Source organism: Mustela erminea, chromosome 4 (genome assembly GCF_009829155.1).
Source record: "Mustela erminea isolate mMusErm1 chromosome 4, mMusErm1.Pri, whole genome shotgun sequence".
Lineage (NCBI taxonomy): Eukaryota > Metazoa > Chordata > Mammalia > Carnivora > Mustelidae > Mustela > Mustela erminea.
In genome coordinates, this window is record NC_045617.1 from 50,123,875 (window position 1) to 50,151,047 (window position 27,173).

The following is a 27,173-nucleotide window of genomic DNA, read 5'->3' on the forward strand; positions in this document are numbered from 1 at the left end:
TGTGTGCACAAATTAATAATCACCACCTAGATCAAGATTGAGAGAAATGTTTTGATTATATTTATCAGTTTATTTTATGATTTATTTTGTGAAGATGGTTTATTTTCTATATCTTTCTAGGAACAAGAACTGATGAAAATAGTTGGCATAAAGTATGAAGTGGGATTGCCTACCCTTTGCTGCCTTAAACTTGCTTTTCTAGATCCTGATACCGGTAAACTGACTGGCGGATCATTTACCATGAAGTAAGGACTATCGAAGGAGGCAGTGTTTCTTAGTATTGTACATTGTTTTTTAAGATAATTCAGATAAATTTTAACTTATTTTAGGTAATTTTAGTATATGACCTAATCAGTTTGTTTCTTTTTGTAATTAGATACCACGATATGCCTGATGTTATAGATTTTCTCGTCTTGAGACAACAGTTTGATGACGCAAAATATAGGCGGTGGAACATAGGTGGGTAATTCATTTAGAAAACATACATGTTTGTTATTTTTTTAATATAATTGATTTGCTATTTTTAATGATTCAGAAAAAAGGTAAATCTTCTTGCCATTTGTGGGAATGTTAATAACAAAGTAAGAAGATGTAATAATGTCAGCTATTTAAAATACAGTTGACCATTGAACAACTGCAAGGGTTAGGCATAGTGGAGTATCTGTGTGTAACTTTTAATTCCTTTGAGAGTTAACTACTAATAGCCTACTGTTGACCAAGAGCCTTACTTGATGACATATGTAATCAAGAAATATGTTTTGTATAACTATTCTTACAGTAAAGGAAGCTAGAGGAAAAAAAATGTTATGAAATCATAAGGAAGAAAAAATGCATTTGTAGTATTATACTGTATCAGGGAAAAAAAATCCCAAGTATAAGTGGACCTACACACTATATTGTTCAGAGGTCAGTTGTCCTTTTAATCTCATTGATGCTGAAATTCTAAACATTTTCTCTCTCAGATTTGGTAATGGTTATAAAACTATTTATAGCTATTTCTTTAGCTGTTTTATGTGTTGAATTAAATTTTCATCTAAAAATGTAACAGAAATTCACAGTTGAAGCAAAAGACATCTTCCAGTTCAAAATGTTCAATAATTTGGGACCCAAGCTGAACTGGCATTTTTCTTTTATTGGTCTAATCTGTTGTAATTTTTAAACTTAATATTGTAAATAAGACTCAAAGAAACTTTAAAATTCTTAAAAGTTTCCAGGCATTTAAGATACATTAATTTATGATCACATGGATGTGCACTTCATTTGAGTATTTTTTAAATTTTCAAACAGGGCCACTCTTTGTCATCTTGGAGTGGGTTGTGGTAATTATATGGCGTATTTGGTTTGAAAAAGCATATCAGTTGGTAAGGCCAGTCCATCTCTCCTCCAGTGCCATTGGAAGGCATTGGAATGGTGATAAGTCTTATTTGGTCTTGGTAAACTTGGTAAATTTTACCAACTTGGTCTGGTAAAATTTGTAAATACAAATTTACATGTGTATTCTAAAAATTAGGACAAATGCAAGTTACTAAAATTAGAGACAGGGGCATTATCAAAAAGAATTTACATTCCCTATAAATTCCATTACACCATTTTCCTGGAAGCTCTGAAAGATTTGTTCTATCAAATAAGGTAATGAACCAAGGAAAGGAAAGACATGAAAGTCCTCCAGGAGACAGGAAATCCAGAATAGGAAAGAGCCAAAATGAATTCCCAGTAATAGTAGAAGTCTCAGCATAGCATCTGTACCAGCAAATCTGTAAAATGACTAGTTCAAAAGTTGTTGTCCTCCAAGAGCAAAGTCTTCAGGAAAGACAGAAAATGGAACTGATGAATTATCTAACGTGTCTGACTTTGTTGGAAATTATGCCGAAGAATGTTTTATAGATTAAGCTCTTAAAGCATTTACTTAATTGTAAATCCAGAGAAAACCAATCACAAAAAAAAAAAAAAAAGTGAAGCAATTATACAGAATTATAGAAGAAGGGAATTGTGTGCTATTTGGTTCTGTAGCAAACAATATTTACATAGTTATGATAGAGATGATACAGATTAAATAAAATAGACATAATTACATACAATTATATGGAGAGGTCTATACTTAATGTCTAAAATTGGGAAGTGAAGAAATAGCTCTAATTATTTAGAAATCTAAATTTAAGAAATAGTTACAAGAATTAAAGATTTTTTTTGGTTTTGATTATAAGCCTTTGGTACACTTGTTTTTTAAATTACTTGCGTGTGTCACTGAAAAATTTTATTTTTTTAAAGACCTGCATCTGCCAGGAAATTGCAGAACAAATGTTAGTGGTTAGAATCTAGGAATATTCCAGAAATGAGTTGATAACAACCTAAGTAAAGAAGTATGGCAAGCAATAGACGTATCAAAGAGATATTTCAAATGATGGATGTACATTGGAATTTTCTCATCTGGATCATAGCTGTTTTTTCCTCCCTAAATTTATAGATGAATGATTTCTTCTAAAGTTAGTACTACTTGGTCTTTTATTTCTGAGGAAATGGGCATCTATCTACTGATAGCCATTTAAAATTTTTAAAACTTGCTCCAGTGGTATACTCTGTTCCCCATTTAATTTCATTGTTATCTTTCTACATTATTGTTCATTGTGGTTAGGCATACATTACCCATTTCTTCCTCTTTAGCATAATGTCATTAGTGTATGTAGGATCATAAAACATAGCTCTTTGAAACTCATCATTGTGTTTGAGGTTGTGGTGTGTCAAGAATGCTGTTTATTAATTATATGGTATCTTCTCACTAAGTTCAGTGTCAGTAAGATGCATCTAAAGAGCAATTAGGGACTATCTGGTAATAGATCATGTTTTCCTCTTATCACTGGCTGTTAGAATGCTTGAATCTGGGACACCTGGGTGGCTCAGTTGGTTGAGCAGCTGCCTTCGGCTCAGATCATGATCCCAGCATCCTGGGATCGAGTCCCACTTGCTCGGCGGGGAGCCCAGTTCTCTGTGTCTGTCTGTCTGTCTCTCTCTCTCTCTCTCTCTCTCTCTCTGACAAATAAATAAATAAATAATCTTTAGAATGCTTGAATCTAAATTTAGGCCCCAATGCATACCCATTCAAAGTTAAATATAACTTGAAAACATGCAATTGTGTTCTATTAACTTACTCCTGGCTCCTAACTTTTCTTCTTTGTCATTAAGTTTTTTTATCTTTTTTTTTATTTTTTTTTTTAAAGATTTTATTTATTTATTTATTTGACAGAGAGAAATCACAAGTAGACAGAGAGGCAGGCAGAGAGAGAGAGAGGGAAGCAGGCTCCCTGCTGAGCAGAGAGCCCGATGCGGGACTCGATCCCAGGACCCTGAGATCATGACCTGAGCCGAAGGCAGCAGCTTAACCCACTGAGCCACCCAGGCGCCCCTATCTTTTTTTTTTTAATTTTTAATTTGTTTTATGCTGTATGTCTCTATAAACTTTTAAATCGTTTTTGATAAAAAAGAATATAAACAAATACTTTTCTCTTTATGGGTTTGAAAATGAAACTTAGATGAGTTCTAAAATAATTAATTTGTTTGAAATCACACAGATAAGTTATTTGAACTCAAGTCTTTCAGACCCTAACCTATGCTTACTAGGAGAAAAACCACTCCATTCTGTGTAAGCCAAGGAAGAGGAAAGAGTGGCAGAAAGGAAGAGAGTGATTTACAGTTTCATCTGACATGGCAGGAAGCTGAGAAGATAGTTTATTAGGGTCTTTGGTGGAAGTAGTTTTAGTGGCAGGATAGTAGCTGAATGCAGTTAGGTAAGGAAAGGAACACAAGGAGTTCTGTTTGTTTTATAAAGATTAGTTGTTTTTGTTACTCTCTTGTTTTTATAGAAAAGAGAAAGTGAGTGTATACATGAGTGTTATAACCAGGATGATTGACATGAAGGAAGGCAGGTTGGATGTTTTCTTTTTATTGTTTCTAGGCTAGAGTCTTGATTGTTGGAGGAACTTGCCTATAGAAAGCAAGAAATTACAAATAAAAATATTTGTTGGGCATAAATTATCTAAACCATGCTTTTATTTGAGTGAGGAGTTTGGGCATAATCCTAATGATGAATTTAAAATTCTAGATTGGTAAAAATGCTTAACCTAAGTGTAAATTTCTCCTGACCCTAATAAGATGTATGGTACTGGAAACTGGTAAGTCACACTGGTATATTTATTAAATAACTTTTTTCCTCAATATTGCCGATTTTATTCATCTATTTATTTTGGAGTGTGTAGGTCACTTTTTATATGTTTCCTGAAATTATACAATAGTTTAAGTATCTTAAAGGAATATTTTGGGAGAAAGGAGTAACAGCAGCAGCAATAAATTTCAGAGTAATGAGATGGCTTTTATTTTTGTCTAGGTGACCGTTTCAGATCAGTCATAGATGATGCTTGGTGGTTTGGAACAATTGAAAGCCAGGAACCTCTTCAGCCAGAGTACCCTGATAGTTTGTTTCAGTGCTATAACGTTTGGTAAGGGAGTGTTTGTTGTATTTTAGTTTAGCTTGGTTACCTTGCAGGGGGAGGTGGGGTGGGGGGATTGGCGATGCAGAAGAAAACAAAGAGAAAGTCTTAAGCAGGCTCTGGGCCCAGTACAGACAGGACTAAATCTTATGACCCCTGAGATCATGACCTGAGCTGAAATCAGGAGTTGGATGTTTAACCAACTAAGCCACCCAGGCGCCCCCAGCTTGACGTACTTTTAATGTTTTCCCCATTTATTAATATAAAGTGACAAAGACACTTCTTTTAAACACTTGAATTCTTTTAAACATTTGAAGCAATAGTTTTTATAATGTGATTTTATAAAACTTGTAACACAGTATTTAGATTTTTTTAACATAGGGATTTTCCTTCCTTTAAGCTGGGACAATGGAGATACAGAAAAGATGAGTCCTTGGGATATGGAGCTTATTCCTAATAATGGTAAGTGTATATTGGGCTTTTTGTGTTACAAAATTAATTTCTTAAATAAGGAGTCTGATTTGCTGTCTTGTTACTGCGTAGGGTTGTTATGAAGATCATATAGAAAATACTCATTCGGTAGTTATTTATTGTACACTTGTCACTGACCTTGGATTGGAGGTAGGGAAGGCATAGCAGTGAACAAGATAGACATAATCTTTGTCCACTTGGAATTTATAATCTAACAGGAAAGATTGAAGTTAGTTAACAGCAAAATATGAAAATTATTGTTCACTCCTGGAAGGTAAGCACTTGGGAACAAAGATTTTTTTTTTTTCTAACTTCAGCAGAACACTTGAAAATAAGAAGATAAAATATTAAGAGTTCAGCCTTTTGAGTGAGACCTAGATTCATACCATATCACTGCCATATTCTATCTAGGTCATTTTGGCAAGTTCTTTAACAGTCTCAAAACTTCACATTTTTAGGACTTCAGTCTTTGAAATTCTGTAAACTAACACCTTACAGGGCTTCTGTGAGGATTAAATGACATCTTGTGTGTAAAGTGCTTATTATAGAACCTTACGCATTTAAGGACCTCCACAAGTAGTAGTTTACTACTGCTAATAATATCTCTTTACTTGCATATGGCCTGATAATTGCCTTAGACTTGGGAGTTAGCCTTAGGCAGTAAGTCATCTTCCTGGACTGAGAAAAGGCCAGTGTAGCTGAAGCCTGCAGATTGTATTTTTCATCTATTCCAGTGCCCATTTTTGTTTCTATTTTTTAAAAAATACAGCCCACACAATTGTGTATGTATAAAAGGATTTGAAAGAATATATATACCAGAATATTAATAATGATTATTTATAAAGGATGGGACTATGATGACTTCCACAAATTATCTTTTACATTACTGTGTATTTTTTTTTTCCTACAATATATCACTTTTCCCATCAGGTAAGAATAAAGACTTTAAAAAACAAAAGGGAAAAAGATCTTGTGACATAATAGAAATTATCATTTATAATAGAGTTGCTCACTAGTTATTATATTCTAAAAAATCAGAGAAAAGATAACTTGGAAAAATTAAATCCAATCAGGAAAACCTTAGAAATGAGAAAAAAGACATGCCGATATTATCTAAGAATAGTTTCTAGAAATTATCACTTTGAAAATTTAATACCAATAACATATTTTTCATCTCACTGCTAAATTAGAGCTTTTTGAAACTATTAAATATCTTTTCTTTAAGATTTTATTTGTCAGAGAGAGCACGCACAAGCAGGGGTAGCAGCAGGCAGAGGGAGAAGCAGGCTCCCGCTGAGCAAGGAGCCAGATGTGGGACTCGATCCCAGGACTTTGGGATCATGACCCGAGCCAAAGGCAGATGCTTAACTGACTGAACGACCCTGCCATCCTGAAACTATAAAATATCTTGAACAACTTATAATGATGTTACATAGCTTATCTTTTTTTTCTTTTCTTTCTTAAGTTTGAGGTTGCTGTCACATTGGACAACTGTGTATAAGAGAAATGAACCTAGTCAGTGTTGTATTGCTTGGGGTATTTCTTGAAATGAATTAGTGGCATTAATACACTATTTGTTTCCTACCTAAATATATTCGTTTGTGAAGGGGGGATTTTTGTTGTTTTTGTTCTGTCTGCATACATATACATGTGCATCCTATGGTTTAATTACATTGTTTGAGGAGGAAGAATTTTGTATACAAATAGTAGCATATTTTCCAGTGTTTCTCTGATGAAATCTAGTTCAGAGAAAGTTACTTAGCAGATTTGTAGGTTTTATGTCACCACCCTTCCCAGTGTATGCAGAAAGTATACCTTCATAATTTAAAAGCAATAAACATGAATCATCTGTTAGTATTGATAATTCTCTCTGTTCCTACACTAAAAAAAAGTTAAGACTTTGAAGTGCTTGTGAAAAACACCACTTTGGTTCAGTTTTGCCTCGTGTATGTTTCATTAAAATAAATATGGTGATTATATCATGAAAAGATTCAGAAAACTTGCAAGGTTAAGCATCATTTTATAGAAATACTTTGTCCTTTACCTGAAACTGATAGTTGAGCAAATTGTCAGGTATAATTTTGGAGAAGTAATTATGTGCTCATCTAGAGAATTATTTATAAAATTAATGTTTTAAAATATAAATTTTATTGACCCTTGAAACATACTTTTTTTTTAATGAAAATACACACTAACCAGATATTTACGAAATTACATTTTAATTTTTTTGACAATGTGAATTCTACTCTCTAAAGGTAACCTGAATGATAGCAGAAATCACAAATTTTCACTAAATTTGCTTTTCTGTGTATTTCAGCTGTATTTCCTGAAGAACTAGGTACTAGTGTTCCTTTAACTGATGTTGAGTGCAGATCGTTGATCTATAAACCTCTTGATGGAGAATGGGGTTCCAATCCCAGGGATGAAGAATGTGAAAGAATTGTTGCAGGAATAAACCAGTTGATGACACTAGGTAAATAATAATAGTAACACAGGAATATAGAAAAAACTGGCAGAAAGCAAAGGAAAGGAAAAATCTTATTCAATAAAATTTCTTTTTGCAATATCATGTCAGTGGCTTTCAAACATTTTTAAGTGGAATTTCTTTCTTTTTCTAAAATGAGACCTTATGTAGGTTTTTGGGTATCTAGAACAATTAAAAATGGGGTTGCTGTAGCTGAGTTTTAGAGTGAGAGCCCCCAGAAATGCCAGGGGTACCTGTGAAAAGTCTGGATCCTTCAACCTAAGTAAGCTGACATGATATGAATTTGGAGAGGAGGATTGAAAGGTAAATATGGATAGCTGTACCAGTTCTCCTTAACTAACAGGAAGTTAGTTAAGTTCCCTTAACTAACAGGAAGGAAGATAATATTGAACTGCTTTGTCTCATTAAAAAAAAAAAAAAAAAAAGTGCCACAGAACTTGTTGTTATCTGAATTCTGGGCTTTTAAAACAACTTTAAACGAGTGTGGTGGTTTGTAGCAACCCCCCTGTCAGTAAGGAATCAGACTTCAAAGAGGAAAAAATTATGATTTAGAGGTGAAGAGACTGGAGACATATTGGATAATATTTTCATTGGAAGTCTTTTTTTTAATATGCCGACACTTTATTTAAAGAGTATCCTAAATATCTTAAATAATTTTAATAGTATTTTAGCATAGAAGGTTGTCTTATACTGTATATGAATGAGCCTAAATAAATAAAAACCTTTCTTTGCCAGGTTCAGTTTACTGTGTACCATTTGGTCAGTGACATTGAGTCAAAGACTTCGGGATCCGTTTCTTCTCTGAGTGCTTGCATAATATTTCACAGAATTAAGGCAATAATTTCTGAGAAAGTCGGGTTACATTTGGGTGGAATGTGTTGTTATATTATTGACAGAATGTCAAAAACCTACAGATTCAGGAATGGCTAGGTTTTTAGTACAGAAATTTATGTGTACTTAATAGGTCAGATTTATGTATTGTCTGTCATTTCTTGTCTTCTAAGGGAATCTGAATAACAGATATACCTAGAATTTTGCAGTGTAAATGTAGACATAATAAGCAGTGAGACTGTATTAGTCTAGCTAAACTATATTTACTATGAAAAGACAATGGCAGTGTAGTGGTTTTGTGGATCAGAATTTATCTTAAATCAAGCAGAATTGTCTGTGGAGTATTTTAAACAGTAAAAAAATAAACATATAAGCTATTTTTTTTTAATTCTAGATATTGCTTCAGCATTTGTGGCCCCTGTGGATCTACAAGCCTATCCCATGTATTGCACTGTAGTGGCATATCCAACGGATTTAAGTACAATTAAACAAAGACTGGAAAACAGGTTTTACAGGTTAGAACCCATTTGCTGTAGCTGCTACCAAAAGAAAACGAAATGATCCTTGAGTGTTTCTGAAACTTTACTGTGCATACAAATCACCTGGGGATTTTTTTTTTTTTTAAATGCAGTCTGTGGTTCAGTAATTTTAGTGGGACCTGAAGGTTCTGCATTTCTAACAAGTTCCCTGGGATGCTGATGCTGCTGGTCTGTAGATTTGGAACACGATACATAGATAGTTTTTTCTAGTTGCTAATATGAGTTGGTGCTGTCTTCATACTATAATTTATAAAGCATGCCAGAGTATCTCGTTTTCTTTTAGACATCACATTGAAATATTTTTTCATGGATTTTTTTCATAGAACAATATTAAAAAGTTGCATATTTTTTTCTTATTTTGTTTATATTTAGCTTATAAATACTTGAAGTTGAGAATTCAGGATATTTTTCATAGTTGTAGGTTAGCTTGAAATAATGGAGTTAACAAAGACCTAATTTCTATTAATTTGCATTGTCTAGTTAACAATTTCAGTAAACATTGAGTTCTAATCTTGGATAGGCATTGTAGTTTTATTGCCTGGAATGTCTTTACAGAAAAGTGAATTTAAGCCTATAGCTTTCACATAAAAAAGTCATACTTCTGGTCTTCATAACTTTTGCTTAGAAGACTCACAGCATTTTGTTGGTTGGTTGATTGGTTTATTTACTTATTTATTAGAGAGCAGGAATGGTGGGGGTGGGGAGGGGAAAAAATCTTGGGGCTCTGTCTTAACAACCCTGAGATCATGACCTAAGCTGAAATCTAGAGTCAGATGCTTAACCATCTGAGCCACCCGGGCACCCACAACATTTTAATTTAAATAATTGCATTTTAAAAAGTTCTTTCTGTGGCCAATTTTGTATTACTGCAGTTGTTTTACATTATATTATTTATTTTAACTTAGGGAAACTTTTATTTATATTTTGTATTTTTCTTTCTTTTTTTTTTTTTTTTAAGATTTTTATTTATTTGACAGAGAGAGAACACACAAGCAGGGGGAGAGGGAGAAGCAGACTCTCCACTTGGCAGGGAGCCTGACCTGGGGCTCGATCTCAGGACCCTGGGATTAGGACCTGAGCCAACAGTAGATGTTTAACCAACTGAACCACCCAGGCGTCCCAGTATTTTGTATTTATATTTTTAATATAAAGTGTGCCTTTGGTGTTATTTTTTTACTAAAATTATGATCCTAATTTGGTACTTTGTGTTCCTGCACTGAAAACACTGTTTATTGTTTCTTAACTTATAAAGCAGGGTTTCTCAACAAAAGCATTCCTGATAATTAGGGATAGAAAATTCTTCATTGTGAGGGGCTATCCTTGCCTCTACTACTGAGGTGCAATAGCAGCCCTTAGTTGTAAAAAGGAAAAATGTCTTTTAACATTGCCAAATATGACGTAGAATCACTTACCCAGAATCACTGAGAATCACTAGGTAAAGAAAACTAAGATGTTAAATTTGAGTTTCTAAAGATTTTTCTGATCTTGGTTAGGTTTGCAAATTAATACTTGTCAAAAGCATAGAGATGAGCAGGAAATTACTGTATGTGCCTCCCAGCCATCTTACCTTCATAGTACACTTCTTTAAATCTTTTTCAATACCACATGTTAGAAGTGGAGAAGAAATTTTTAGCGACATCCTTCCTTTTCCCTAGACCCTTAAGTTGCTAAGCCTTAGTAATAGGACTTAGTGCTTGAAAATGGAACAAGATAGGGGAGAATACATTTCTTTACATTCAAGGGAGATAGAGTTGTTACTATACAGTAATTGTTGGACTACAGCTACAAAGATAAGCTTCTGACATCTCCCACTATTGTTGTAAATATACTCATAGAAATACTGCTCATCATGGTAACCAATAAGGTGTATTATATTTCAGGGTACATTACAGCTTTAACAGGCTTTTTGGGCATTAGCTTAGCTTAGTAGCCAATATAAGAAAAATCTAAGAACACAAACCTTCCACAAATTAGAAACTGCCTATTTTTGAACCTAATTAATAGACCAAAATTATGTTCTTATTTAATAAAATTATGCCTTCATGTGCTTTTTCACTGTTCCAGCTTTTTTTTGTTTCTCCCTTACTCACTGGCTTCAGATTTCTTGAAGTTTATGGTTTCCTCTCTGATACTTCTGGTTCTGTCTCTTGTTAAACTTACACTAATCAGTTTGCCCTGCTTGGCATTAATCTAAAACCTTATTTTACAGTTCTGTAAAGTACCCTGAAGATGCCTGTGGTTCTGTTTTAGAATACGTAAACCTTGTGTGTATGCTTCTATCCGTAATTGTATATATTTTTTAAGTTATATATAATTGTATTTCTGTTCACACATCAGTATCAGTAATATTTTCTGAATATTTTCTTCCTTGTTACCCTAAGTAGAACTGGACTGCATATTGGATGATACTCCAGAAGTTATCTTTGGATTTTTCTTTACATTCAGAAAGAAAAGAAGACACTCAGTAATCTAGTGTGTCTAAACTGGTGCGACATTGTCTTTGCAAATACACAATGTTGCTTCTCTTTAATTTCCCCTAACACAGTTGAGGTTATATATTTTCTTAAATTTTAAACTTTTGAGTCTTGTAATTGGATAAGATGGTAATTGAAAAGTTAGAATGCCTTGGTTTCAAATTATGTACAAATATTTTTAAATATAATGATGTTAAGACTTATGTTTTATTTGTTTAAGGCGAGTTTCTTCCCTAATGTGGGAAGTTCGATACATAGAGCATAATACACGGACATTTAATGAGCCTGGAAGCCCTATTGTGAAATCTGCTAAGTTTGTGACTGATCTTCTTCTACATTTCATAAAGTGAGCTGTTTTTTCGTACTTAATTGTCATTATTTGAAGATGTAAAATATAAAAATGTAAAATGCAGTTATATATATGTCACATGCTGTGCTGTAAACTAGTTCCATTCAAAATAGAAAGCATATAACATCTGTCTAAACATCATGAAAGTTGTGTTACAGTTGTGTTCTATTGTTAACATTTAAAAAATGGATCCTTCTCTAAATCTAACCTTTGGACAATAATAATGAGGGTAAGCATGTATAGAACATGTAATGTTTTACCTAAAATAGTTCTTCTAAGCCAAATAATAATTACAGGTAGGAGATATCTCTATCTGTAATTAACAGTTAAGGAAACCACTTTAGAGGTGGTAAATGAGTGTCTTCCATCTAAGAATTTCTCATCTTAACATTATATTGCCCCTAACAAGTTTGTAAAAAAGTATTTAAGTAGTCCAGCCAGAAACTAAATTTAACTTTCAAAATTCTTCTTAAAATTTAGGTTTACTTCCTCATTCATTGATCTTAAACCAAGAATAATAACTATAGCTATTTAAGGGAGCAACACTTTTATATTTTACCTTGGGAATTTTATATAGTCAAAGAATGAATTGAGCCTTCTAAACTGAAACCAGAGGAATGACGCCTGTTCAGTATAAAGTACTACTCTTGAGTTCATATTAAGGTTATTTTTATTGGATAATTTTTTCCAGTAAAGAGAGAATATATTTTATAATTTAAGTTTAAGTAGTCACCTGCTGTTAACTGTCTCTTTCACATGCAGGGATTATTGAGGTGCTTTAAAAGACATCTCTAGCTTCATTCTCATTACTCATAATAATCATAGGGTGCCATTTTGTGGTGTTAGGGGTTTGTTTTTGATAAGGAATATAGGTAATTTCAATGTAAGAAAACACCAAAGGAAATTAGTACAATAAATGTTATATCCTACACTCTACCTTAATTCTCTAAAGAAACCTGTTGCCTTCCAAATGGTTTGGAAGCTATTTTTATTATCCTTGTGCCCCCACCCTTAAAACTGGTAATTAAGAATTAGTTATCCTTGGAAGATTGTTTATATAACTTAATTATAATGGCTTGTAATATTTTAATTATAAAGAGTGTATAATTTTGAATTATATGTATGTTTCTTTTTCCAGAGACAGGAATTAATAAACTCACATGATATATAAATTCACACTTTAGTGAAATAATTTAGATGAAACAATTATTTTTATATTTGGAATAGTCTATAAAAATGTATTCCTTTCAAATGTTATTTTGAAATACCTTATTAGATTAGTATTTAAAGCATTTATATTGTATATATCTAAAAATCCCTGGCATTTCTTAGAGGTACATAACAAATGTTTATACACTTTTAGCTGACAGTAATTTTCAAATGTTAGGTATATCTTGCAATTTTGATTATTCTGTTTTTTAATTGAGTTATTTTGCCAAATTTCTTACATAATCAGGTGATATGAGAGATACTTGAGAGGGAAACGTATATTTACCCCAGTATAATTTCATAGATAAATTTTTAAAGAAATTTTAAGGAAAAACTAACAAGGGAGTCTTTGTGAAAGTTTAGATGATGATCACTTCTAGCTTCTGATAGTGGAGTTTTAGATACAGGGGAGAAGTGTGTTAAGTTGTTATGGACAAGGTAGATATTGAGAGATTTAGGAGAAATTAAATGAAAGGAAAGCCATTGTAGGGTTGAGTAGCATGAGGTTGCAAAGTAAAGGGTTACTAAGGGAATTAAGTAATTTAAATCAGGTGAAGTAGAAGAGTACAAGAGCAGCAGTAAATCACGAATTTGAGTCCGATCATGGAGATCCTTGAATACATTTCTAATCTTAACTCATAGAGAAGAGACAAAAAGCATAAATAGCAGATTGGTTGCTACATCTAACTAAGAGATGATGAGGGTTTAATTTATGGAAATAAGAAAGAGGCAGAAGCCAAGAGATTTTGAAGGTAGAATCACAGAACTTGGCCAGTGATTGGGTTAATAAGGAGGCGCAAGGGAAAGAATAGTGAAAACCCATGTATTACTTTAAGAATAGTAATGCTGTAGAAAATAGGAGGAGCTGAAGAGTGGCTGGGAAGTGAAAATAAGGTTTAGACATGTGGAATTTTAGATGATGGTGGGAATCTCAGAAGAGTCCGAGCAAATTATAGGAACTTAGAATTCATTTACACAGATAAACTACAGATACATAAGATTAAAGGGCAAAAGCTGTAGTGACAAGGGAAGATGACTAAAAAACAAAATTTTAGGGAATGACTAAACACTTAAGAATGAAAAGAAGACAGGACATGTAATAGCGTTCCCTTGTGTGCTGAGGAATGGAAGAAGGTGTTTGCCATATAGCAATGATCTGAACAAAGACTGTAGAGGTGGGAATTGGGTTTCATGTAATGAAACAGACCAATTGGAAGCTCCACATAGGGTGGAGGGATGGGGGTAGGTGGGTGGGTGTAGAGTTTTGAAGTCAACCAATGAAGAAAGCCTTTAGCTTCAAACTTTATCTTAAAATCTGGTTTTGTTAACAGAATTAAAGGGAAAAAAATCTTACAACTCTAATCTTGTATACTAACACTGCCTTGTTGTTTAGGGATCAGACTTGTTACAACTTAATTCCACTGTACAATTCAATGAAGAAGAAAGTTTTGTCTGACTCTGAGGTATTTCATATTTCATATTTCATCATTCAGACTATGTTGGTCTTTTTTTATATATAAAAAGAAATTTACACAGTATTTTTCAGATAAATGCTGTTATGATAATTAGTTTTGGCTAATGCTGTGGTTTCAAAAAAGTGGTCCAGAATTTTCTTGTTATAGTTATTAAAACATTGTGCGGGGGGACTTTCTAATGAATCTGTAAAATGTTTCAGCATACATTGTGTGTTTTCCAAAGTTAAAGGTAATAATTGGCATATAAACAGCTATAATACTCTATGAACTCTAGACTAAAATGAAGTCTAGAATGTTTAATGAATATGATACATCCTTACTTCAAAGGAAGAAGAGAAAGATGCTGATGTGCCAGGAACTTCTACCCGAAAGAGAAAGGTAAGATACTTTTCGTTTTAGCAGGAGTGCTTTATGTGAATTAAAATGTACTAAAAGTGCTTTTGTTTAACTTACAGTATTTTTAAAGACAGATTAAGTGTTACTTCAAATATGTTTCTATCACAAAATACATGGTTTTCAGAACTAGGTGAATGATATTTTCTATTATTTAAATTAACTGTATATTACCTAATTATATGAGACTGCATTAAAAATGCAAATTTTACTGTATAAATGTTACTTTATTATTATATTTGAACATTTTCATTTTAGGACCATCAGCCTAGAAGAAGATTACGTAACAGAGCTCAATCTTATGATATTCAAGCATGGAAGAAACAATGTCAAGAATTATTAAATCTCATATTTCAGTGTGAAGATTCTGAGCCTTTCCGCCAGCCGGTAGATCTCCTTGAATATCCAGTAAGTATTTTTGGAAATAATTTCGTTACCTGTCAGTTTGCTATATAGCTCACATATAACAACTAGCCATTTAAGTTGTTATTTCTTATGATTATCATTTATTTCTTCACTATTAAATACATGTTGTCATGTATTTGGTTATATGGAGCATCTAAGTCAAGTAGTATGGTATTTAAAACAGAAAGAACCTTAAACTTAGACTCCACAAAGAATTGGTTTAGAGTGTTTAAGAGTATTTCTGAAATACTGTATACTTCATCAAATCTAAAATACCAATGACTTACTTTAATGTACCACTGAGAAAGAAGAATGAAATGCTGCCAATTAAATTTGAATTTGTTATTTTGGTTTAAGAGATAAAATGGAGAGATTAGAAGCATAAGACAAAAAAGACCTTACTTGAGTGGGAAAAGGAGTGAGGCAGGTATTTTTAAAAATTTAAACTAAATACAATTTCTGAAAATGAAATGTAAAATCATTGAAATTAAGCTTTCGGAAAGATTAGGAGAGATATGGTAGATAGATGAAAAAATTCAGTGAGAGAGAGAGTAGACAGAATGGGAGAGGGGCAGTATTTGAGGAATTAATGGCTGTATACATTTTCTAGGGTGGAGAAACATTTGACAAAGCGTGACTCCTGACTAGGATATATATATGAAAAAATCTTTTCCTGGAATAATAGTCAAAAAGCAAAACTCTGAGGACAACAGAAAAATGTTAAAACAACCATACAAAAAATAAGGGAGGGACCTATTTCCATGACTCTGCATAATTATACTTAGGTGTCTAGAATCTAAACATTAAAGCTTCTATCTGTCTCTTCCTTTCTGGGGAAAATTCCAGAATACAAATACCTAAGATATATATATAGATAGATATCTATCTATCTCTATATATATATGTATGTATGTAACACACACACACACATACACAAATGTATATACGAGTGGCTTTATATATCCAACTCTGAATACTGGTACAGTATCCATTTTACTAATGTTGAACTGAGGCTCACATTAAGCATCTCTCCAATATATGTAGCTGTTTGTTGGCCAAGTGAGAACAAGAGCCCATATTTTGTATATCTCATGCACCAGAGCTATATGCAGTATTCCAAGAGAGTAATTAATTTATAAGAATGTAGTCTCTCGTAAGTATTTAAAATAATGAGAACAATATTTAGAGCTTCTCCTTCCACCAGCCAAAAGTATTAGCAGACAAGTAGAAGAAACAAGAAAAAATTCTAATTTGATCACTTGTTTCTTACAGTACCCTTTGATGGAGGGTTGTGTGAAGACTTAGGACTATTTACTTTTCTTTTCTTTCTTTTTTTTTTTAAGATTTTATTAATCTATTTGGCAGACAAAGATCACAAGTAGAGAGTCAGGCAGAGAGAGGCGGGAAGCAGGCTCCCGCTGAGCAGAGAGCCCAGTGCGGGGCTCAATCCCAGGACGGTGGGATCATGACCTGAGCTAAAGGCAGAGGCTTAACCAACTGAGCCACCCAGGTGCCCCAAGACTATTTACTTTTTTTATTACTGTTATCAAGGAGAAAACTGGATTTATCACTTTTTATATTTCAGAATTAACTCTTAACTGCCAGCCTAACTCTAGCAGAATATTTAAAGCAGTCATATTCTTCATACTTCAGCTTTTGTATTGAATTTAATCAAATATTTAAAGCAAGATTTTAAAAATTAAATTTTTATGCAAATTAGCATGCTAAATATTCTATCCCATTCATTTATTCAACAGAAGTGTATTGAGTGGTTACCATATACTATACTGACTAATGGAAATCCATGATACAATCAAGAAAAATGAAATGTTTTACATAAATATATTTAACATTTCCCTAAAATCTGTGAAGTTTGTAAAGACAATATGTCATAATATTCAATATCCAAGTAATTATAGTTTGTGTCAAAGTTGTTAGTTACCCTTAAGAGGTTAGAGAGGTTAGACACTGCTCGGATGATGTTACCATTGAAGTAAAGCAATTTCATAACTTCTTTAACTTACCCCCTCACCCACCACACACAGCTATCTTGAGAGTCAAGGTTTCAGGGACACCTGGGTGGCTCAGTTGGTTAAGCATCTGCCTTTGTCTCAGGTGATGATCCCACGGTCTTGAGATCAAGTCCTCCATCGGGCTCCTTGCTCATCAGGGAACCCACTTCTCCCTCTGCCTGCCACTCCTCCTCCTTGTGCACTCTCTCTCATTCTCTCTCTCTCTCTCTGACAAATAAACAAATAAAATCTTTTTAAAAAAAAAGTCAAGGTTTCAGATACGTACTTTTTTTAAGTCCATTTATATGATTTCATTTCACAGGAAAATCTGAAATCCCAATTTACATTTTGGATATGTTCTTTTCTATTTCACTGTCTTTTAAGTTTTTATTTTCATTCCAGTTAACATACACTGTGGTGTTAGTTTCAGGTGTGCAGTGTAGTGATTGAGCACTTTCATACATTACCCTGTGCTCATGATGACAAGTGCAGTCTTTAGTCCCTTTTAGTAACCATTAGTTCTCTATAATTAAAAGTCTGTTTCTTACTTAGTCTCTCTCTTTCTCTCATTTTTCCCCATTGCTTGCTTGTTTTGTTTCTGAAATTCTACACATGAGTGAAACCCTGTAGTATTTGTCTTTCTCTGACTGATTTATTTTGCTTAACATTATACTCCCTAGCTCCATTTGTGTCCTTGCAGATGGCAAGATTTCATTCTTTTTAATGGATGAGTATAGTCCATTTTGTGTGTGTGTGTGTGTGTGTGTGTGTGTGTGTCACATCTTTTTTATCCATTCTTCAGTAATGCTGCTATAAACATACAGGTTCATGTATCCTTTTTAATTAGTTTTCTTGTATTCTTTGGTTAAATACCCAGTAATGAGATTGTTAGATCATAGGGTAGTTCTATTTTTAATTTTTTGAGGAACCTCCATACTATTTTCTCCTGTGGCTGTACCATTTTGCATTCCCACCAACAATGTATGAATGTCCCTTTTTCTCCACATCCTTGCCAACACCTGTTGTTTATTGTGTTGTTGCCATTCTGACAAGTGTGAGGTGATACCTCATTACAATAATGTTTTGATTTGCATTTCCCTGATGGTAAGTGATGATGAGCATCTTTTCATGTATCTCTTGGCCATCTATGTCTTTAGAGAAATGTCTTCCCATGCCTTCTTACCATTTTTAATCACACTACTTGTTTTGAGGATGTTGAATTTTTTAAGTTCTTTGTATGTTTTGGATATAAACCCTTTATGGGATGTTATTTGCAAAGACCTCCCATTCCACAGGTTGCCTTTAGTTTTGTCACTTGTTTACTTCACTGTGTAGAAGCTTTTTATTTTGATGTAGTCCCAATTGTTTATTTTTGCTTTTGTTTCCCTTGCCTCAGAATACATATCTAGAAAAAAGTTGTTATGGCCGATAGCAAAGAGATTACTGCCTATGTTCTTTTCTAGGATTTTTATGGTTTCAGGTCTCACATTTAGTTCTTTAATCCATTTTGAATTTAATTTTTAGTGTGACACCAGTTATTTTAATAATTTTGTATATATTGTAAATACCTGAGCAACGACTTAAAAAAATTATAACAGAGAGTTACAGTAATAAACATAATGCATGAATCAAATGAAATCTGTTCAAGTAACGCACGGGAAGATTGGGGAAAAAAATAAACAGTTTCAAAACAAATAGAAAACAATAAAATGACAAATGTAATTGAAATCATATAGTGTGTTTTCCAGCCACAGTGAAATCAAACCAAAAATAAAAGTAACAGGAAAATCTGTGATCACTTAATTGATAACTAAATAAATATGCCTCCAAATAATCTTTGAGCTCAAAGAAGTCCTATGGAAAATAAAGCACATTGAACTAATAAATGAAAATACAACATCAAAATTTGTGGGGTGAGGCTAAAACAATGCAGGGAAATTTATGTCACTAAATAGTACATCAGAAGAGAAGTCTCAAAACAGTAACCTATGCTCTCTCATCAAGAACCTAGAAAAATAAAAATAAAACTAACCTACAATGAGCAGAAGATGGGAAATACGAAAAGAAGATTGAATGAAACTGAAAACAGAAAAACAATAGAGAAAATCCATAAAATGGGGTTTTTATTCAGGGATGTAAGATTCATTCCGTATTCAAAAATCAGTCAGTGTAATTCATCTTATTAAAAGAAATGACATGATCATATCAATTAATGCATTTGAAAAAGCATTTGACAAAATGCAATACCCATTTGTTCTAAGAATGTACATGTTAGATACGGTATAGATGGGTACAGTCAACATTGCCACAGGAGGAAATTATTATGGGGCTTAAAAGGAAATTTATTGTGCGTACAGGTCCCAGAGATGTTGCCACTGAATGCCAGAGCCACAAAGGAAACAGCAGGTTTCGGTCCAGTGACAGGAAACAGGAGTAAGGGGGATGCTTAAGCCAGAGCCTTTATTGCACTCTATTTCTGAGAGAGTCAAGACAGGGTAAACACTTTAGGACTGGCTAGTTTGAATAATTACAGTGGGCTTTGGGGCAGAGGGGTGGTCTCTAGTTGTCTGGTAACTGAACCTTAGGAAAATTCAAAGCAGAGGAAATACTGGCTTGGTGTGTTGGAATTAGATAAGGAGATGGTTGGTTTACATATGAAAGATGTGTTCTCAGTGCAGCTTTTTGCTCTCTTTTAAGAATTGGTTGGGGAAAAAAAAAAGAAAAGAAAAGAATTGGTTGGCCGTGGGAAGAACAGTCTGTCCTCAGGTCTGTAAGGATCCCAAAAGATCAGAGCATCAGGAATACAGAAAATAAGAATATATAATAAGTGTAATTAGCCCTATGATGAATGGATGCCAGATAGATAAATATATAATGTAAGAAAATAGCACCATTAATGATAAGAAAAAAAGGAAAGGGCATGAAAAAATAAAAACTATTAGAAAAAAGGAGCCTTGATGAGGAAAACAAGGGATTATTAAAAGTTGCAGGACTTGTACTTACCACAGGAATTGTATGTGAACCCCTGTACTGAGTAGTAATATTTTCTGTTTCTGTTTTTCTTCTCTTAGGACTACAGAGACATCATTGACACTCCAATGGATTTTGCTACTGTTAGAGAAACTTTAGAGGCTGGGAATTATGAGTCACCAATGGAATTATGTAAAGATGTCAGACTTATTTTTAGCAATTCAAAGGCCTATACACCAAGCAAAAGATCAAGGGTATATAATTAAATTGTTTTTATTTATGTTTATATTAAATGAAATCAGTAAAAAGTAGGCTAAGTAACTAAATGTTGCTTTAATTAAAATTTACAGCAAGATTGGCCTTCTATTTTATTTTTATTATGTTCTTAATAGTATCCTAGGGGAAGAAGGAGTCACATCTTTCTTTTCTTCTATAGAATAAGTGAGGTCACTAATGTTTAGGAATGCTTTTCTTAACACATATAACATACATATTGTCCTGGTATATATTAAGATTATGTGGGCTTAACTTTTCCAGCTGTTTTTTGCATTAATAGAAAGGCATATTTGTGAATGATTTCTAAAAATTAGTTAAGTTATAAGTATCATTTATCTCTCTTTGGGCTGACAAGACATCACAAAGGGAAGATATAAGGAAATTAAATGAAAAAGAATAGATGCTAATCCTAAAGTAACAATGGAAAACAGGTTCAGAACCTCAGGGATAGTTTCAGTGTGATAGAGTTCACAGGAATTTTGTCTACATGAGCCATGTGTATTGATACTAGGGCTTTTCTTTAAGAATCTGTAATCTTGAGAGGTGCCTGGCTGTCTCAGTTGGTAGAGCATGTAACTGTTGGTCTCGGGGTTGTAAACTTGAGCCCTGTGATGGTTGTTGGGATTACTTGAAAATAAAATCTTTAAAAAAAGAAAAGATCTAAAATCTTAGAATATTTCTAATCTATATATAAAAATAGTAATTGTAAAAATGCTTTAGTTTTGCCCTTCATCCAAAGAGATTGGGAAAAAGTAGTGTTTAAATTGTTAAAACTTTTTGCTAGAAAAATACTCAAGTTATATGTTAATATTTACTGAACAAGCATATTCCTTTGAGGAATGTTTAAACACGTTTTTTTCTTACTACAGATTTACAGCATGAGTTTGCGCCTGTCTGCTTTCTTTGAAGAACACATTAGTTCAGTTTTATCAGATTATAAATCTGCTCTTCGTTTTCACAAAAGAAATACAATAACCAAAAGGAGGAAGAAAAGAAATAGAAGCAGCTCTGTTTCCAGTAGTGCAGCATCAAGGTATTTGATTTATTTTAAAAAGCATCAACTAATCTATAACTTTGTCATCTAAATGATAGAACTCGGTGTTTTTTTAATACTTCCTTTACTATTCCCTATATTGCAGAATGATATATTTGACATGCAAGTTCCTAAGATGTGGAGGATTTTTAATCTTTTAACTAAAGCTATACTAGTGTAAGTGCTTAAATTCAAACTGCTAAATCTGTACAGTAAAACAGCATTTTTAGGGTAGTGATGGCATCATGCTTTCTGTCATATAACTGTAGCATTTATGGCAATCCTTCACTAAATATTCACTTTCAAAGGCTCACAATCATATGAAATCCACTACAAATCTCATATTTTAACATATTTCATAATAGTACAAATATTGAATCCAACAGCATTAAACTATTTTATTCATGTACATGAAGCTATAAGAATAACTAATGATATTATTTTATTTACAGCCCTGAAAGGAAAAAAAGGACGTTAAAGCCCCAGCTAAAGTCAGATATCTCTACCTCTCCATTCTCTACACCTACACGAACAATACCACCACGGCATAATGCCACTCAGATAAATGGTAAAACAGAATCCAGTTCTGTAGTTCGAACCAGAAGCAATCGACTGGTTATAGATCCAGTTACCACTGAGCAACCATCTACTTCTTCAGCAGCAAAGACTTTAATTTCAAAAGCTAATACATCTGCAGTGCCAGGGAAAACAAGTAAGAGTCGGTTATAGTTTCCAAATTGAAGAATGTGTATTTTTTTAATTTAAGCTTTTATTTTGCCAAATGAGATACACTGGGTTTTAGTAAATTCCAACAGACAGTGTTAGTTTTTCTGTCTTTATTATTTGTTTTTGTTTTTAGTAAGAAAAAATTGAGGTTTAGGAGTGTCAGTGTAGAATAATGCTTAAAGATGGCAACTCTGATGTGGACTGCCTGAATATAAATCCTGGTACCCAGACTTGGTAACAATTTGCCAAGGCTTGCCTTCATGATCTTGAAGTGACTGGACAGTGTCAAGAAGGTCTGAACTGTTAAGAGTTTATTTATGTATTCCTGTATTTATTTATGTATCTATGTATTTTCCTGTTTGAAAGTTAATTTCTTAAGGAAGCATTAAGCAACTCATAAGTTTTATCCTTTTGGCTAATTCATGCAATTCAGGTTAGAAGTAATCCCAGTTTCTTGCTTGTTTTTAGGTTAAATAACTCCTAGGTTTTAATCTTGTGTGTGTTTGTGTGTGTATTTTAGTTCTAGAGAATTCTGTGAAACATTCCAAAACCTTGAATACTCTTTCAAGCCCTGGTCAATCCAGTATCAGTCATGGCACTAGAAATAGTTCTGCGAAAGAAAACATGGAAAAGGAAAAGCCAGTCAAACGTAAAGTGAAATCATCTGTACTCTCTAAAACATCCACTCTTACAAAGTCCTCACCTGTCATTGAGCAAGGTAAGGTGTTATTATCTTCCAAGATATATAGTAGATACTTCTTAAAAATGATGCTTTTTGTCAGAGGTAGCACTTATATCCACTTATTAGGTTGCCCATTTAAAAGTCACACATTCTGGGGACGCCTGGGTGGCTCAGTTGGTTGGACGACTGCCTTCGGCTCAGGTCATGATCCTGGAGTCCCGGGATCGAGTCCCACATCGGACTCCCAGCTCCATGGGGAGTCTGCTTCTCTCTCTGACCTTCTCCTCGTTCATGCTCTCTCTCACTGTCTCTCTCTCAAGTAAATAAAATCTTAAAAAAAATTAAAAGTCACACATTCTGGGGCACCTGGGTGGCTCAGTGGGTTGATGCCTCTGCCTTCAGCTCAGGTCATGATCCCAGGGTCCTGGGATCAAGCCCCGCATCGGACTCTGCTCAGCGGGGAGCCTGCTTCCTCCTTTCTCTGCCTACGTATGATCTCTGTCAAATGAATAAATAAAATTTTAAAAAGTCACACTTTTTTTGTGTGAAAAGAGTTCACATCTCTTGATTTGCAGGTTTGTGCCCAAAGCAAACTGTATTGTCATTAAACTTTAAATTAAAAGCCATAAAAAACTTGCTATATGGAAATAACAAATTCTAGAATCAAAGGCTTTTAGTGATATGAATTGAATTGTTTCTGACTTGATTATTACAACATTTTAGACAGTGTATTCAAGGGCACCTGGCTGGCTCAGTGGGTTGAGCATCTGCCTTTGGCTCGAATCATGATGCCAGGGTCCTGGATTGAGTCTTGGATTGGGCTTCCTGCTCAGTGGGGAGTCTGCTGCTTCCTCTTCCACTCCCCACTGCTCATGATCTCTCTCTCTTTCTGTCTCTCACTTTCAAATAAATAAATAAAATCTTTTTTTTTTTAAGTGTATTCAAGAAGTTTAAATTAAATTGGATTTAATTAACCCAATGTAACAGTCTTTACTTTTCTAGAAAATTTAAGTTCCTACATCACAAAATTCAGCACACTGCCCTTCATTAAATAGTAACTCATCAGGATTGTCTACAGCCAAACCTCTATTATCTTATACAACTTTTATTCCTGTAGAGTTAAGCTTCCAGATTCTGTCATCTGCAGATTTGCATTGTAAAGACATGTGGTCTTCAAACGTGAGATTTGAAAAATGGTGAACATAACTGAACACATTCTGTGACATGTTAAAACAGTGACGGCTAGTTGGGAGGAAGCAGCGCAAGAATAAGCATTTTGTGTCATGACTTCCAGAGTATGCCTAAACAATTTCCCCTTCAATGTTTTCCTCAGAATCCTCTCGAAATTTTATTTTTCTACTGAAACATTCTCTTTTTGATCAATGGTGTTGGGACCTACCCCCTACACAAACTTCAAATCAGGGAGTCATTTGGCCTCTTCCAGACCTACTTCACAGTCATTAGTTCTTGTTATTTCTGGTTCCTTAATATCTGTAAAATCCATTCCTCCTCTCACTTCTATGTTCTTAATTCAGGCCTACATAATTTCTCACTTGGAGTGTTGTCCTAGTTTCCTAACTGGTCTCACTGTCTTGATTCTCAGCTCTTCCTTAACCAGTCTGTCTTCCATATTGTGTGGAAGTGATCTCTCTGATCATTTATCCCTAGCACATGTTGTGTGTACACCCATACACATGGCACCCACTTGAAATCCTTCCCTGCTTTCAAATCATACGTGGAGTTAATGTTTTTACCTATTATATAAGACTCTTCTTTGCTTGGCTGCTGCCTCACGTTCCAGCATTCTTTACTTTCTTTCTCCTTTTTATGTGCCAGCTATCCTATAACTTGGAAGTCCCTGAATTTTCATTGTCCTTTTCTTCCTTTTTTGAATGTCTTTTTTTCCTCCCAATTTAATGGTTTCCTGTTACCTTTCAAGTCTCACTTCGTAATTGCATCTATTCCAGGAAGCTTCTTCTTGGGTTCTTTCAAGCATTTCATCTTCTGTGTTCCCAGAATACCCTATTCATTGCTTTTTGTGGTAGAATATTCTTTATATATGTCTGTGTCCAGTAGAATCTGAACTTCTGTGTTTAATTACTTTTTCTAATCACCTATACTTAGTATAGTAAGTGTTTGAATTAAGAAGCAAGTGTGCTTGCTTGGGCAACACATGTATTGATAAAGAAGCAAATGATTTTGTATATATGAGTTTTTTATATTTTTATATTTGCTTCCTTTCTGAACTGAATTAAAAGTTTTGTATAATATATTGGCTTTGATTCTGTCACTTTGTGCCCTACAGAAATCAAATGTGTATAATGAACTGGTTCTAGCATTATGATAGTGAGGTCCAATTTGATTTATAAGTTTTGAGTATCACAAATATGCAAGAGTTACCAGTACAGTAATAACTATTGATACGTGAATTACCTATTAGAATCAAGAGGCAGTGCTGTCAAGTAGAAATATAATATAACCCATGACATACACATGGTTCAAGTTTTCTAGTAACTACTACATGCAATAACAGGTGGAAGTTACCAATTTTAATTATTTACTCCATTATATCCAAAATATTATTTCAACATGTGATCAGTATTTCAAAATGTACAGTGCTTCAGTAGTCACATTTCAGTTTAATTAAAAATTCAGTTTCTCAGTTGCATAGCTGTATTTTCAAATGCTCAGTAGCCAGCCACATGGTTAGTAACTACCTTCTTGAACAGCACAGATCCACATAAAGAGAGCTGCATTTGTTCTTAACCTTTTTAGTTTATGTATTGCTTTGTAATGTTGATGAAACCTGTAGTTCTTTCCTCCAGAAAATGCAAAATTTTGTATTCACACAAAACTTAGACCATTTCAAGAAGTTCATGGAGTCCTTGAGCCCCACTATAGAATTTCTATAGTGGGTACATGGACTGGATATTTAGATTCCTTGTCAGTAGTCTTAATGTAAAACAGGATATATAGAATCCTCAGATAGGTTTAGTGTAATCATGTTAGAAAATGCTTAATTTTTTCTCTCACACGCACGCGTGCGCGCGCACACACACACACACACACTTCTCCCTGCTCCCCTTTCCTTCCTTATGCCAGAATACCACTAAAGAAAGTTATTTGTACTCTGGGGGTCAGGAAATGAGGGCTTTTTTGCCTTTTCCCGCTGCTTCTGGCTCTGACCTCTTGTGACTTAATTTTTTTTCTTTATATTTATGAAGGGTAATTCAAACCTATGACAAAATACAATACCATTATGAAGAAACATTCTCTTGAGAAGCTGTTTTCATCTTTTTATGAATTTTCTCTAGAATATTGCATTGCAGATCACCCATCACAACTAAAAAAAATCTCAGAACTTTGAAGGAAAAAGTTAGTGGAAATACATGTTTATCATCTTTTTCCTTCAGCTGATGGGGTAATAGCATTTTTTTTTTTTTTAACACAGAATGGCTGTTCATCATCTCTAGTATTTTATATTTTTTATAAACCATAATGACCTTTATCAAGAAGTTTGACTCAATTATAATGGTGGCATACATAATAGATTTGATTGATACATGGAGTTAGTACTGCTTATGATAATAAATCAATTGTTTGTGATTCAGTTACGTAAGGATATAGGACCATTTCAAAGAGCCTGTGAAGAAAAGTGCTGTTTAGTTGTTTATTTCATCCTTTTTAAACAATTTTGAGAGCACAGTTCATGACCAAGAGTAACTTATTTCTACTCTTGTAGTTAGGATAGATGAAGAATATCAAAGGTATTGGTAGTTTTTGGAGAATAACTGATGTAAATTATTCCACTAGATGTACTCTTAAACCTCTTATGTGATAGGAGAGGAGGTTCTTTTTACTTCTGAGGGACATAAGGAAATACATGTAAACTCTTCTGTGATCCTAGAGAGGGTGTGATGATCACATCCAAAAAGGGAATGAATCATTCCACTCTTGATAGTCCCTTTTTATTCCATCCCTAGTAGGAAAAAGTGATTAGAGCTAAGTAGAAGGGGATGATCTGCTTATGTATTCAGATTACCAGGTTAAAATGTCATCGGTTTTATACTAAGATCATTTCCATAATTGAGCTGCTTAAAGGTAGGAATACAAAAAACTTTTTAATGAGGTGAACAACAAGGTTCTTTGTGGTTGCTAAGTTCCATACAATTGTATAGAGTCATTTTGTGCAATGGAAACAATGCTTCTATATTACAACATGTCGTAAAGGTAATAGTGGAGTAAGAAATCTTGGCTAATCCCAGCTCAGTAATAATTTACAGTGTTAATAGGTTATTTATTCTGAGTTTCATTTCCCTCTTGTGAGGTCATTAATATTTCATTGAGGATCTTTTCCTCCTC

At 33.7% G+C, this 27,173-nt stretch overlaps 1 protein-coding gene across 6 annotated transcripts in view; it reads left to right on the top strand.

Annotated features, from left to right (window-relative positions):
• Positions 1-27,173, top strand: part of PHIP (pleckstrin homology domain interacting protein) — a 131,528-nt gene that overhangs the window by 98,656 nt on the left and 5,699 nt on the right. For 5 of the 6 annotated variants that reach the window (XM_032339209.1, XM_032339210.1, XM_032339211.1 and 2 more), the window contains 14 exons: positions 121-245; positions 377-459; positions 4,379-4,490; positions 4,882-4,943; positions 7,270-7,425; positions 8,663-8,783; positions 11,502-11,627; positions 14,233-14,302; positions 14,642-14,692; positions 14,966-15,115; positions 20,196-20,348; positions 21,240-21,403; positions 21,856-22,115; positions 22,650-22,847. In XM_032339209.1, the coding sequence (XP_032195100.1) occupies positions 121-245; positions 377-459; positions 4,379-4,490; positions 4,882-4,943; positions 7,270-7,425; positions 8,663-8,783; positions 11,502-11,627; positions 14,233-14,302; positions 14,642-14,692; positions 14,966-15,115; positions 20,196-20,348; positions 21,240-21,403; positions 21,856-22,115; positions 22,650-22,847 (1,831 nt within the window). Of the gene's footprint in view, positions 1-120; positions 246-376; positions 460-4,378; positions 4,491-4,881; positions 4,944-7,269; positions 7,426-8,662; positions 8,784-11,501; positions 11,628-14,232; positions 14,303-14,641; positions 14,693-14,965; positions 15,116-20,195; positions 20,349-21,239; positions 21,404-21,509; positions 21,581-21,855; positions 22,116-22,649; positions 22,848-27,173 lie in introns of those variants that run through there. The other variant, XM_032339215.1, reaches the window with a different exon arrangement.